Source organism: Bacillus rossius, chromosome 18 (genome assembly GCF_032445375.1).
Source record: "Bacillus rossius redtenbacheri isolate Brsri chromosome 18, Brsri_v3, whole genome shotgun sequence".
NCBI lineage: Eukaryota > Metazoa > Arthropoda > Insecta > Phasmatodea > Bacillidae > Bacillus > Bacillus rossius.
In genome coordinates this window covers 22,558,014-22,572,724 of record NC_086345.1, presented here as the reverse complement: position 1 = coordinate 22,572,724, position 14,711 = coordinate 22,558,014, and the positions used below count along the sequence as shown (strand labels likewise).

Sequence of the window (14,711 nt, the reverse complement as noted above, 5' to 3'; positions counted from 1 at the left end):
AAGTTTAGTTTTCTTCTACAGAAAAAGTGCTTAGCAATGGCGTATGTCCAAAAGCTTACATCAAGTCATGCACCCCCATTGCACAAATCTTACAAAGATAATATAGGGGTGTTGCGGTCACTTCGTTTCGGTTAATGCAACTGTACTTTCTTACGGCGTGCAGCTGACCAATTCGACAGCTGCTGCAAGCAGGAGCCTAGACCTTGTGGGCGCTGTGGCGGATTGACGGGGTTTACCGCCGCCAGTAATGCGACAGATAAAGCACGGCGATAAAGTGCTGAGGTCACGGGAAAGATTACGCGCAGACCATGATCTTAATGTTTCCTGGAATCGTGTGCGGCGGATAAAAAACGAATGACGCCTCACTCGGCGATCGAAGCGCCCAAAATTCGAGTGGATTCGATTTCCTGGTCGAACAGTTCGGACGAGGAACATTGTCCTTCTGGATTCCTCGAGTTACGTCCTCGCAGCTAGCTTCATAGTTCCTTTAAATCGCCGGGGAAAATGAGGCGGTTTTTAATGTTCGCAGGCTTTCACGGCCTTTGCCTGAAGTAGCTTGGCTTCTGGGTTGTAGCCGCCGCGTCCTTGGAGAATAATTTCACCGACGTTTCGGTCGACATTGCGGTCGCCATCATCAGTTCTTACCAGTTGTCCTGCCTCAGTAGGTAACTGCTCCCTGATGATGGCGACTGAAATGTCGACCGAAAAACGTCGGTGAATTATTCGCCAAGGACGCGGCTACAACCCAGAAGCCAAGCTACTTCAGGAGGGTTTTAGGTTTTCTGGGTTTCTGCCCGTGGTGCGTGTGTGCGTGTGTGATAAGCATGGGCGTCGCAAGGATATATATTTTTTGGGGGGACTTCAATTTATTTAGTTGTTGAGGAATATCCATCCCCTGGAAAATAGCGGGGGGGCCGGTGGTCCTCCTCCGGGAAAATTTGGTGTTTGAAGGTGCAAAAAGGTGGTTTTTAGGCATTTTTCTTTCCTAAATATTCTAATTATAGTTGGTTGCAATATATCATTTATTTTTTATAAAAAAATATTTTCAGAGAACAAATTTGTAGAAGCACAGTTAACATATCTGTATTCGGTATCGGACCTGATTTTTATTTTACACGAAGATCCGAATTAAAAAAGTGCTCACATTACCACGATCGGACTAAATGTGCACCATGCGCAACATGTGGGTTGTATCACAGAAAAAAAAATATTTTTTAATATAACTACGAAACTAAATATATTATTGGAGGGGACGAAATTGAAGACTTTTATTATTGGGGTGGGGGGGTACGGGGACGTGTCCCCCCCCCCGTCCCCCCACCGGTTGCGACGCCCATGGTGATAAGTAGGGAAGGGAGAGAGATAGAGGAGGGGGGGGAAGTTTATCGTCGTTATCGCGAGCCAGGAAGAAGAAGAGGAGGAGTTGTCCGCGGTCGTCAGGACAGACAGAGCGCGCTCGCGCGTGTCTCGCGGCGAGAGACCATGGGTCGCCTCTGCACCGCCGCCGGCGGGGTCGGCACGGATGACTCCCGCGGGCTGCTGAGGCCTCACTCGTCCGGTCACTTCACCTGCTCGTCGCTCAGCATCCGCTCCTGCAGGTAGCCTCCGGGTCGTCACCGCAACGGCGACTGTACCACACCGCCGAATGTCAAAATTGACCACACCGCCGACAGCTAGAAAACTGCTGTGTACCACAACGCACGAAATAACAACTGAACGAATTTGTGTGTGTGTTTCTTAAATGTACCTTCACGCCGAAATACCACAATCAAACCTAACCTTACCTAACCTAACCTAACCTAACCTAACCTAACCTAGTCTAACCTAACCTAACCTTTGTGGCAGTCCTGCAATGACATTTTTCGGCGTTAGTGTATTTCGGCGTTGTGGTCAATTTGGCATTTCGGCGTTGTGGTGCGTCCCCGTAGTCTCCCCCCCCCCCCCCCCCATGTCATACATCCCAAGCCCCAGAGGTTTGGATAGGACCTCCACCGGGTGTTTTGAGGGGTCCCAGTGTGATGTAGGCGCCAGCAGTTGCTGACAAGTCTCAGGGAAAATGACGCAGCCAACTGTTTACAGCAAAAAAATGTTGTTCAAAACAAACTTCAAGGATGTAAGTATACCAAAATCTAAAATGTTACGTATTCGATATAGGCTTTTTTTTTTAGTTTTTAAATCTCCAACCAGCGCAAATTATTAGATACAGTGGGTGTAATTATTATTACGCAATCGTACATGACCCTATTTTTTATAACAATTCAAAATTTAATTTAATATGCTAAACTTTTAAGAAAAAAAATATGTTTGGAAGACTTGTACGGACAATAATATTTGTTCAGTTAAATTTTACTATTTCATACTGTAAAAAAAAATTCTTAAAGTTATGTGCTTCAAATAGGCAATTTTTAATAACTTTATAAGTCAGTAAATTTTTTTTTACATCGTGAATATTCTATTTTACCCGATTAAATTTTTCACCACTTAAATCTTCAATTTTTTCCAAACGTAGGGCATGTTCGATTCCATTTAAATTGTTATGAAAAGTAGGGTTTCTTATGATTGCGTAGAATAAAACGTTTGGTCAAAGTATCGTTTTTTTTTTGTTTTTTTTTTTAGGTGCAGAATGGGAATTTAAAAAAAAACTTTTGAAAAAATGCCTGCAACTTGAAAAATAGGACCTTTTTTTTACTTTTGGTTTTATTGATTTATAACTGAATCAATGGCATACCAACTCTTATAGGCTTGACGTTGAGTTATGGATGTGTATGTATGTGTTTATAATTACATATATACATACACATACATTAACATGTATTCGACTGCAGGTTTGTCACGACAGAATAAGTGGAAAACCTCTACACGAGTTATGGTCTAAAGTTATTTCCCAAGGCTGGTAAAAAAAAGTTGGTGTTGAACAATAATTTTGTTGTAAATAATAAAGTATTTTTATAAACTCCACAATAAGCAAAACAAAACAAAACAAAACAAAACGCAACGCAAGCATTGGCGTGCTATTTCGCCTTCCGTATTTGAAGTAAAGTGTTCCGAAAACTTTAAAATACGCAGACGTTATGTGCATATGCGGCCAATATTTTGTTTTTCTTTAATTATGCACATCACGTTTCCACTTGTCAAACTTTCTCATAAGTGAGAGAGAAAAAATAACACTCTTTAATCAAATTATTGTCAGTTATTGTTTTTTGTTTGTTTTTTTTTTTTTCAAGATAAATACGAATTACCAAAATAAACCCGATGAAAGAATTTGTTTTCTGCTGTTTTACAATTTAAAGTTGTAGATACATTGAAAAAAAATTAAGTCTACAATGAAAATACTTGGAAACTGAGTTGCCAATAATATCACTTGTAAAACTACAAAGTATAGCTTTTTACCAAATCACAAATGATAAATACTCTTGTATGTTGATTTTATTATGGCAGTTGGCGACAGCCATTAAGGATTTAGGTCGTCTTGTAGCTGTATTTAATATTAACTTTTTGAAAAATATTCATAAAAAATCTTTATCGCAGTGGGTTGGTTTCGATTCGGGGGAAGCTGTTTCACATGCTAAGGTTGTAAAATAAAGGCCTTAGCCACTAGGCTGAACGATCAGTTTAGAATTTGTGTGTAAACGAATTCCTTATGTAGCTACAAAAACTTTTTAGTGTGTGTGGTTGGTGGCGTCTTGCAACTAGTGCGTATAGTTTAAAAACCCTGCCTAAAACTTCATCAGATAGAATTCCCGCGCGTTTTTGCAAACATCTCGTTAGCGGAAAAAATTTCACGCGTAAAACTTTTTTGATGCGTAACATCTTAGCTTTCGGTGTGCGACATTTCGGAATTTCGTGCATGGGACGTAAATGTGTAACCTCGGTTCTGCCATATGTGATGGATTGCACAGAAATTCCAATAAGATGGCGGACCATTATGTATGTATATAATGCTTTGGTGAACATTGCAGAAATTACAACACGCATTGGTATTAAAAATATAAAAAATTGTTACGGCATAAAAATTGTATGTAACTAAACTATGGTATCTAGGTCATTTTATATTTTATGCTTATTTTACTGACGGCTCATTTCTTGGAATCCCGCATTTTTCTTTTCTAGTTACGTTGTTGACTTGTTTTCTGCGTTCCATACATAGTACACATGTTTTACGTTTGGTCTTGGATTTCTGCGACATAAAAATATCCCGCAACGGCGTGTGTTCGTCATTGCTTCCTTATCAACCTCGACTACAGTTCTCGAGTTCGCTCTACCACTCTGGTTCTGGGGTAGAGCGCCTGCCTTGTGACTTGTAGGACCCGGGTTCGCGCCCAGGCTCCTCCAAGGCGGATTGCCCAGACAAAATGGTGGCATTTTCTCTGGTAGGAATACAATCCCTTGCAACAAGTCAGGCTACCAAAGAAACGGTGGGTGGAACAGAAAAAAACCTACCAGGTGGCTTCCAAATGGGGAGCCCGTTTCTTTTCTTGGGCTCCCCATGCGGTGGCCATTCCGGGGGTTTCTCCGGGGGAACGGAGTTTTGCAAAAATATTTTTCTAAAATAAAAAAATTATGACATTCCTTTTTTATTAATATTTTTATAAAAACACACAATGTGTGCTATCTCAAGTATTCTGAATAACAAATTCTTTAATTACTTTACATCAAATAAATTATTGAATATTTGCTTTACGTGAGAGTAGTTTTGAAAACAAAGCACTTCAATGCTAATTTGAAGTCAGCAATCTGAAAAAAAAAATTATAAAATTGGTTTTGGTTAATAATTATAAAATAAAATAAAAATAAAATAAGATAAAATTTAGATTTGAAGTTTTTAAAATTGTTTTATATACATTCTCATGTTGAAAAATTATTAAATCACTTCTTAAATAACAGAGACTTACAGGTAATTTTGAAATATATATTTATTTCATTATTGTTTTAAAAAATAAAACAATGTTCTGTTTAACGTGTCAATGTACAATATAAAACGTATAACCTTAGCGTCCATGTTTTATATAAACCTGGCAATGGTATCCTACCGTCGTTGGTGGATTAACGTCCTGACGCCCTCAGCTTTGTATACAGCTTTATCACTATAAAAATACTGACACCAACTGTTCAATCGCCATAAAGTGACACGAAAAAAAAAATTCAGATTTGCTTGAACTTTAAATATAAAGATAACGAAAATGTATCTCTCTAGCGTTACTTAAACAACCATCGAGAGTCCCACTCTTAACGACCTCCCGTTCTCCACCATCGAACGTCCCACTCCTGAAGGTATGGGAAACTGTGTGACGTTTACAAGTATTCCAAAGTGTAGAAGAAATTTTGGAAACATGTGCATAGTAAACGAAAGAATGCTAATAATAATCACAAATTTTTCTATAATTTAAAGATACCAGACCAAAATTTTTCATCTGTTTGAGGCATTCACTGTTAAAAATTAATACAAATTCACGGAATGTTCAACGAAGAACGCTCATAAAATACAATTGTGTCACCATTTATTTTATCTATTTGTTTTAATACTTACCGAAATTCTTAACTAAAGAATATCAGGAATATAAATGGTGGAAGTTCAGCACACTAAAATGTTAAACAATTCGCATCCCACTGCATGTTTCATGAAAATGAGTAACCTTTACGTGATGTTAAAAGCAGTGTTCGAAAAAATACCACCTTATTGATTTACGTTTTGGTTGTTAAACATCAAGTATCTAAGCTGAAACCACACTCCCTAAAATTCACACTGGTAGTTTTCCAAAACTATTTTTTAAAAAAAATGTTCAGTTTTTTTATTTAAATATATTACAGTTATTTTTCTGATACGTCAATGTGATTGCAGAACTCTAAAAACTATTTATGGCTGTAGCCCTAACTTTGTCATTCAATTTGTACATTCAGATTCTAAAATTGTGATTCCAAGATTGTCAGTTAGCTTTTTAAGGATGAAGACCAAAATAATGACAGCACATATAACTTCATTTAGTAAAATAATTTTAACATTTTAACTAAAATGTCACCTTTTGCCAAATGAAAAAAAAAATTATTTCCTTACCTCTAGTAGAATGAACATGAACCCAGGTTGTTTTTTTTTAATCTGGAAACAACATATAGTGTTTAGCGCAATTAGGTCATTTTGACTTAAGATACATATTTTTTTAAGCATTAATACTATAAGCCAGTAACAACATATTAACTGGGGGGGAAATTTCAGAAATATATAAATACAGCGACGCATATCGAAATGCAATGAAAATGTGTAAACGCTAATAAAAGCAGTAGAACTTAAACGTTGTAATTGCTACTTTCCATCGTTTATAACCATTGTAAAAAATTACCAGTCATATCTAAAGTGTCTTTCTCGTGACTTAGCAAATCTAAGTCAGTAATACCTTAGTTACAACCAATCTTAGATCCAGTGAAACCTTTCTAATTTCTTCACGAATGTCTCAAAGCATATTTCATCCTTAACTTATGGGTTGCCATATCAAACTTAATGAGATCTATAATTTATGTCATATCGAAAAATATTGTAGCTTCATCAGTATTAAAAAAATCTGTTGTAAAACTAAATTTTGTATTTTTTAACATATTAAAAAAATTCTGTTGTTTCCGCGGCACCTACAAACATCAAATTTAATCACTATGTTCTTGCCAAATATAACGACACCATCTGTCATATAAATGTGTAAATAAATCATTTTAATTAATAAGTAAAACACACAAATGTGTGTTATCCCGCTAAATATACAGCTACAGGCCTCATTTATGGGTTTGGGGGCTAAGCCCCCAACGAGCGAAAGCGAGTATATATTTATTTTTATACCACAATTTTTTGGACACGATAACTGCTGCAATTTTTTACAAATCTCTTCCAAACTGATGCATAAAATCTAGTAGTGCAAATCTCACTCCAGTTCGTTAATGGGCAATTTCCAACCAAAAAAGGAAAAAATAATTAAATTTATATGACTAACCATAACTTCAAGAAGTGGGGGGGGGGGGGGGGAATAAACAAGAATTTGTGGCCAGGTCTCTGGCCAAAATACGGTTTTGCCTTTGAAACCTGTTTTTTTTTTTAATATTAAAAAAGGCTTTATCTTTGTTTGAATATTTTTTAAATAAATAAATGTTATATTTAATTGTTAGTTTAGTTTTTAATTGAAAGTTATTTATCCTAGCCTTTTTTAATGGATTCTTGTGGTTTTTAATTGTATCGTATCGCTGGGGAGTTGCGCAGTTTCCTCGTGTAGAGAGTTTACGTGACAGTTGGCAGTAAGAAGTGTGAGTTGGCTGCCCTGTAAATAAAGACGTTGGCGAGTGTGTGTTTGTGGCGAAGTGACGAGACATTTGGAGTCCGCTGCTAGCCGAGGCGAGACCTTGTTGTAGCGTCGCGCGCGCGGGGAGTCAAATGGGCCCGCGACTGTTGGAGTGTACAGGCCATGCCCGGGCGCGGTGCAGAACTTTTCACGGGACTTCGAATCAGACACGTTGAGCCTCGAGCACGTTTGTTCGGCTTTCGGGGACAGGCCAGGACATAATTTATTTAAAAAAGGCACGAAGAAATTTTTAAATGCCTTTGCTTTGAGATTAGCCACGAGTGTTTCTGCTGCAGCGACGAGAGAAATGGTGAGTACAGCTGATATGATTGTAGATGGTGTTGGTTTGGATAAACTAGAATTCTTTGCTACGTGACTTTGCGGTGGGCCAGAATCTCCGTTTGTTTTGCGTGCACCTCAGTGGGCGAATACAAACTTGGTTTGGAATTTTTTTTTTCTTCAAGTTTATACTTCAAGAAGTAAACTAGTTACTCAAACATGAGAGATTCACGCACTCCCCCAGCGCTTTGTATAGGACTTTGGTAGATTAATTATTTTGACGTGACAACGTCTAATAAATCGATGAACGCCGCTCGAAAAAGTGTCCCGTTACGCTTATTGTACGCTTGCGCCGCATCTATCTCTCTTCCACTCGATTGGAACAACCATCGATTTGACTTCTTCGAGTCACATTAAACTTGATACACTCCCATTCGTTTCCTACTTTTCCTATCATCGTCCTATCCTTAACAGAATAATACAGATTGGAAGAAGTTAAATAGCAAACATGTATAAAAGTTATAGTTAAAATAATCTCTTAGTTAAATTAATAAACATATTTGAATTAATGAGTGCAAATAAAAGTAAATTTATCAATTAAATTGTAGATTTCATTTCACTCCTTCTTTGTACCCGTACTTAATAGTGATAATTCAATAAAAATGATTCAATTTTATTCATAAAAGTATGCAATAATTTCATCAATGTTTTGTTATGACGTTGTCATGTTAAACTATCGTCCGTAAACCGACGTTACAGACAACCAATTTTTTTTTCAGTAATTTTCAATTGGTGTATTTTTGTAGTAATTTTTAAATTATATCTTTGAACATATTTTTTTCAGTAATTGCGGGCAGTTTAGAAGTAATCATTTTATAATATGTTAATGCAGATATTGATACGTAATTTAATATTTGTGATAAAAATCAAAATTTTATATAAACATTATTTTCTAATATTTAAGTGTTTATTTTTTGCGCTTATTCTAGTAACCTATTATTGGGGGTTACACCGAAATATTTTTAACTCGTGTTTCAATTCGTGTTTGTATGAAAACCAAGCCTTTACGTAAAATATTGCGTCAAATAAAACAGAGCTATTACGATTAATAAAATTGTTTTTGTTTCTACAAAATACCCACTTCGACACCGTAATGTATTTGCTCTGCCTTTTACGGATGTGTTTTTTACATTATTTTTCTTAACACTCGGGCCGTATCATGCGCGTATTTTTGGTATCATTTTGCAGTTTGTTTTAAATTCTATTTCAATAAAACCAGTCTGGTGTTGAGTTTGTGTTATCTACCAGTTTCAGCGGGTGTGTACCACAAGTTGAAGGACAAAAATCATTACTCTGTTCGTAGGCACACCATTGAATGCTTTCGAAGTGTTTGTAAATCTGATAATTTTTATCTAAAACTTTTGTTTGAAACAATTTTTGATGAGACGAACCATTGCGGCAAGGGGTTTAAAAAATAAGGGCTTTAAAATAACAACAAATTCATAAAATCTCCACTTTGTAAACAAATTGAATCAATTTCTTTTCAGTTTAAAACCTAAAAATATTATCTACAACTTCGTCCGAAAAATATTTTTATATGACCAACCATTACTGCCAGGTGTTAAAAATAACGGGGGTTGAAAGACAAAATTTATATATATATATATATATATATATATATATATATATATATATATATATATATATCCCTTAGTATGCACACTATTGAATCCGTTTACATTGTTTGTAAACCGGATAAATGTTATCTAAACCTTTTGTCCGAGACAAAATTGCATACAATATTTAAAAAAAAAATGGTTGTCTGTAAAGTCGGTTTACGGACGATAGTTTAATGTGACAACGTAATAACAAAACTTTGATGAAATGATTGCATACTTTTATGAATAAATTTAATTATTTTTATTGAATTATCACTATTTTCTATGGATACAAAGAAGGAGTGAAATGAAATCTACAATTTAATTGATACATTTACTTTCACTCATTAATTCAAATATGTTTATTACTTTAACGAACAGATTATTTTAACTATAACTTTTATACATGTTTGTTATTTAACTTCTTCCAATCTGTGTTATTCTTTTAAGGATAGGACGATGATAGGAAAAGTAGGAAACGAATAGGAGTGTTTTAAGATTAATGTGCCTCGAAAAAGTCAAATCGAGTGGAAGAGAGATAGATGCGGCGCAAGCGTGCAATGAGCGAAACGGGACAATGTGCGTAACGGGACAATGAGTCTTCCTTTTTCGTGCGTGCAGCCCGGCGTTCGTCGATTTATTAGACGTTGTCACGTCAAAAAGACACTAGCACTGCAAAGGTCGACCTGAGTACAAGTCGATGACATATGTTTGGGGAGGGGGTGGTATGGGAAGGGGGTAAGACAGCTGAGGAGCATCAGGGATACCAACTATCGCGCGTGGCAACAACTTAACGTTGCATGCACGGGCCCGAATGAGAAATATAAATTGGTCACCCTGCCCGAAATGGAGACGCCTCAGTCCTTGGGCGAGAAAATAAACAAAAAAGAGAATCAAGCCCCCAAAAAAAACTAGTGTAAATAAATAAAAGTCAAAATTAACTAATGATGATAAGTTAATTTTACTTGAAGTAGTATAAAAATAATGGTTATCGTGGTAAATAAACCTAACTGGCATGTAGCTCACAATGGGAGTTACAACAGAATTAAAATTAACAATAAATTGAACTTATTTTAACATAAGATTTTACATAAAAATTTTAATTAATAAAAATTTTTTATCTTTAGGATGACGGTGCACAAATAAGATAAAAGTTAGCCTTATTAAAAAAAAATCACGCTCTGCTACCAGTTTGTAACCCTCCACTCTGGGTGTAATCAATTCTAACTTACCGTTGATAACAAACGAGGCCTGGAAGCATGTGCTGACCTGTGTGAAGGGAACATATCAGTGTGCAGAAAGCCCAGAATCAGAGCGGACTTGAGTGACAGATAAATTTAGCTTAACTCCTACAAGCATTGTCTGCGGAGTTACCGTGGTAACGGTCTTGTTATGCTGTTTTAAGAGAAACTACACCACAGGAATAAAGTTCTTTAGAGGTAACCCACTGGGAGAGGTAATTATGTAAGTTACAACACCCAAATGTTTTGGTTTGATCCCCGGTTTATTATATTATTGATTATTATTCTTATTATTTTTTGACGTGATAACGTCTTATAAATTGATGAACGCCGGCTGCACGCACGAAAAAAGCATGACTCATTGTCACGTTCCGCCTGAGCCGAGCGTGCAAGAACCGGCCAACCACCGTGCGAGAAAATCTTCTGTAATATCAAACATGTTAAGGCGGGCTTTTTAACTAAATGTTCGTGATTATATTTAAACAAATTATTTAAGTTAAATTTGCAAAAACTGTAAATAATATATTTGAAATTTAAAAAGTATGCAATTTTTCATCAATGTTTTCTTATGACGTTATCACGTAAAATTATCGTCCGTAAACCGACTTTACAGACAACCCCCTTTTTTTTTTCTTGCGGCAGTTTTCAGCAAGTACATTAAATTAGTTAAAAAAAGATTGCCATGAGTTGGCGATAACATCAATTCTGACATTAAACACAGGAGTTTATGAAGTTAAATTTACAAAGCGGTGGAACCATCACATTTAATAAAGCTGTCGACCGGCCACAGTGACATTGTCTTTAGTTTTTATAATATTACCTTAACCAAATGCATAGGTGCTAGAATGTCCTATTATTTAGTTTACCTATTTTTTATTATTTTCTTATAAAATTGTCTCCTTGCCAGCTGTGAAATTTATGATGGAAAAACTGCGTAAAATTGACTGAGCAGAAGTTAGCTAAATCCGGCCGCCCGGGACAGAGAGCTTGGGACAAAAACAGCCTAAGTCATTCCACACATTTACTGCAATTTCTAACCAAGTTTTAATATTTTTACAAGAGAATGAGCAGACAGACATAACGTTAGAGCAGTAATATGGTGAACTTGATACATGTGTGTACTATCAATAAAAATTAATTTTAGAGAGAACCTTCGTACAGGTTACACCAGGGCCTCTGAATGCCTTCTATGTGTGGTTTTCATGGAGAATATCACTAAAACATTTTTTTTTCACCCGCTTTGGCCGTTGGTACCGATAGAGCTGGTACATTGGTACCTTCCTACAGGTATAGACTTATCAAATAAAAGAATGAATTAGCTACCCCCTTTTTTTTGGGGGGGGGGGGGGTTCAATATTTTTGTGCTGTCATCATTTGTGGGGGTTTTTTCGTTCTCTTCTGTTTTGGAAAAATATTGTGTTTGTTTAATCTTTTCGTTTTGTCGTGTTTCTGTTTCGTTTCAACTGTTGTGCTGAATTTTTTTGGGTTCAATATTTTTGTGCTGTCATCATTTTCTCTTAGTCCATTTTTATTTTATTTTTTTGACCATATTCCGGTTATGGAATATTATGTGGTGTTTATATCCTGTTGAGAACAGCAATTTTTTTTTTAATTTGTGTTTTTGTCTTTTGGGTATTTTTTAGTTTTCTTCTACAGACATACATGTGCTTAGCAATGACGTATGTCCAAAAACTTACGTCAACCCCTGTTGCATGGCTAACACCCTGCATGAGTAGAGCGTATGGGCTTCGGCTTGAGACTCACTTAAGTCTCCTTCCCTAACCCTGAACCCTCCCCAACACACTTAGTTTTTAGTTGGATCAGGAAAAAAAAACGGGGGGGAAGTGTCAGTTGGTCACCTGATGACTGAAAGGAACAAGTGGGCCTTTTGGTTCCAGAATGTAAAACAGTGATTTCGTCCAAGCGTTGGTTTCTCTGTTTTTTTATTTTACTTTTGGTTATATGCCATAATATAGAGTTACAACATGTGATTTAATTAACAGAAAGCATAAACAACATGGGATTGATATTACATTAATACAAGAATGGGCCGGCCCTTATTATAGAATTCTTACAAATTAAAGAAAATTCGTGACAAACATTTTAAGGGGCCCGCCTACCCGGACACACACACGGTGTGCAGATCTCCAGGAAAAACAACGCGATTTCAAAACTACTCATGATATCCGAGTGGGGTCTGCTTACGAAAAGCATTTAAGGGTTCGCTGAGGGCCGAAAAGTACTTTTGGTATTGGATTAAGTTTTTAAACTGTATTTCTAGAAGAGTTAAAATGGCTTAAACGCATGTTTTCAGAGTGATTTTTAGGCGTAAAACAACTGGTACAGATTCTTTAAAGCACTTAAGGGACTTGCATTACACCTTTATCTTCATTTCTCAGCCATATAATGTTACGGTCACCGCTCACATTTCACAGTTATCCTGTGACGACGAGAAGACTGCGCGCCAGTCCAGAGGAGACACCGCGCTAGAAATACCAGCGAGCGTCGCGCTTATCATCCCGCCTCACTGACACACATACACCCCTGACGAGGCGGGCCCCTTAAAACAATCGCAGTGAGGTTCTTGATTCAAGTCGAAAAGATGTCGTGGCTGGATGCTAGCCCGAAAAAAGGTTATAAAAAATTTCAATGCTGGCATTGCGGAGATTGTTAGTTGAATGGGGGCAGCTGAAGAGACGAGATTCGCCCCATGTAGACGGATCTGGTCCTTGGCAATGTACCCGGGTCCGGTGTTCGGTGCCTGGCATTGGTACTCTGGCACGAGTACTAGGGTACTTGAATACTGGGGCACTTGATCCCTGTCTGTGAACAGATCCAAGCACAAGATGTTTAGGACTGAATCACAGACAGTAGGTGAAATAGGCAGAAAATGCTTACTAGTTACGATGACAGGTGGAGGGGAAGGGTGGTGCTAAAATTTCACCAAACAGGGTGTATAGTCTTCCAGGGTCTGCCCGATGATTGACCAGGCGAGCGCGACGCCGTTGATCCATGATTCTCAAAGAAAATTAATAATCTACGATGACTTCTACATTACTACTTTAGCTATATTTACGTGGACTGACTAACGCCTTAACACTACTATGTTGGGAAGCATCCCTTGGCTAACTAATCTGATCACATCTTAAGAGAAATGGCGAGGCGTCCCGATGACGTTCGTTCTATGCCTTCAGCCCTGAACCGCGGCGCGCAGTGCAGTAAGTTAGAGACGGCCGAGACTCTTTAATTAAATTAGATGTTAATGGAAGAAAGGTGGGGAGGCTTCGGCTCTAAAACCGAAAGGTTCCGAACATTACCGAGGTGCTTGTCGAGGAAAGGCAAGACTTCGATACCTCGAAGTTGTTGGTACTGCCCCGATGTCAGCGCGACCTACCGAGGTGTGGCTGAACTGAGTAGAGATCGACTCGCGCGGGTCAGCTGGTAGAAGCATTGAGGCTTAAGGGATGAACTAAGCCAGCGCTCTGGTGGCCTAAGAAATAACTACGTGAACTGGTTACTGTGGGAGACGCGTTAAACTCTCTGGGGAAGAGATTCGCAAAACTACCGCTAGGTGGCATGAGTATGTACTTCATGTACTACCGCCGTGGCCTTGGGGAGAGGTGGCGCCTGGCCGAAGTTACCGGCCGGTCAAAGACCCGGGGCGGTGGCCAGTGGAAACGGCGGTCTAAAAGACCTATAGACGTGACTGCATCGCGATCGTGCCAAGGAGTGCTGGCATCAGGTGAGGTCTAGGAACTGCCCGGTCTTGAGAGTTCGCAGGCCTTAGCAGTTCTCGTCACGAATCGGGGACGAATTACAGGAGACGTCCGTGCGCCAAGGCGGGATTAATGGGATCGTCCTGCTGGCTCATTGAATAGTAACTGCTGGGAAAATTAGTCTGACCAAGGTTGGATGGGAATGTACAGGAGAAGGAACAAGTTTAAGTTCATATAGCAGATGAATGATTGGAAACATTATTTAAGTTGGAAAAAAATACATATTTGAAATTGTGCCGAAACTACTAGTTGGCGGCACATTGTGATGGTCAGAGAATGGCCGGTCGGGGGGGATGTCAGTCGGATGGAACAGCCAGTAGCATGGCGAGACACGTGATGTCCAGAGATTGGTTGGTAGGAGGGGATGTCAGTCGGATGGAACAGCCAGCAGCGTGGCGAGACACGTGATGGCCAGAGAGTGGCCGGCCTGGGGGGGATTGT

General features: G+C 38.1%; 1 protein-coding gene across 1 annotated transcript in view; it reads left to right on the top strand.

Annotated features, from left to right (window-relative positions):
- Positions 1–424: 424 nt before the first annotated feature.
- Positions 425–14,711, top strand: part of LOC134541062 (ATP-sensitive inward rectifier potassium channel 11-like) — a 34,619-nt gene continuing 20,332 nt past the window's right edge. Inside the window, exons 1-2 of the mRNA XM_063384205.1 lie at positions 425–521; positions 1,406–1,598. Of these exons, the coding sequence (XP_063240275.1) occupies positions 1,483–1,598 (116 nt within the window). The 5' untranslated portion in view covers positions 425–521; positions 1,406–1,482. The remainder of the gene's footprint in view (positions 522–1,405; positions 1,599–14,711) is intronic.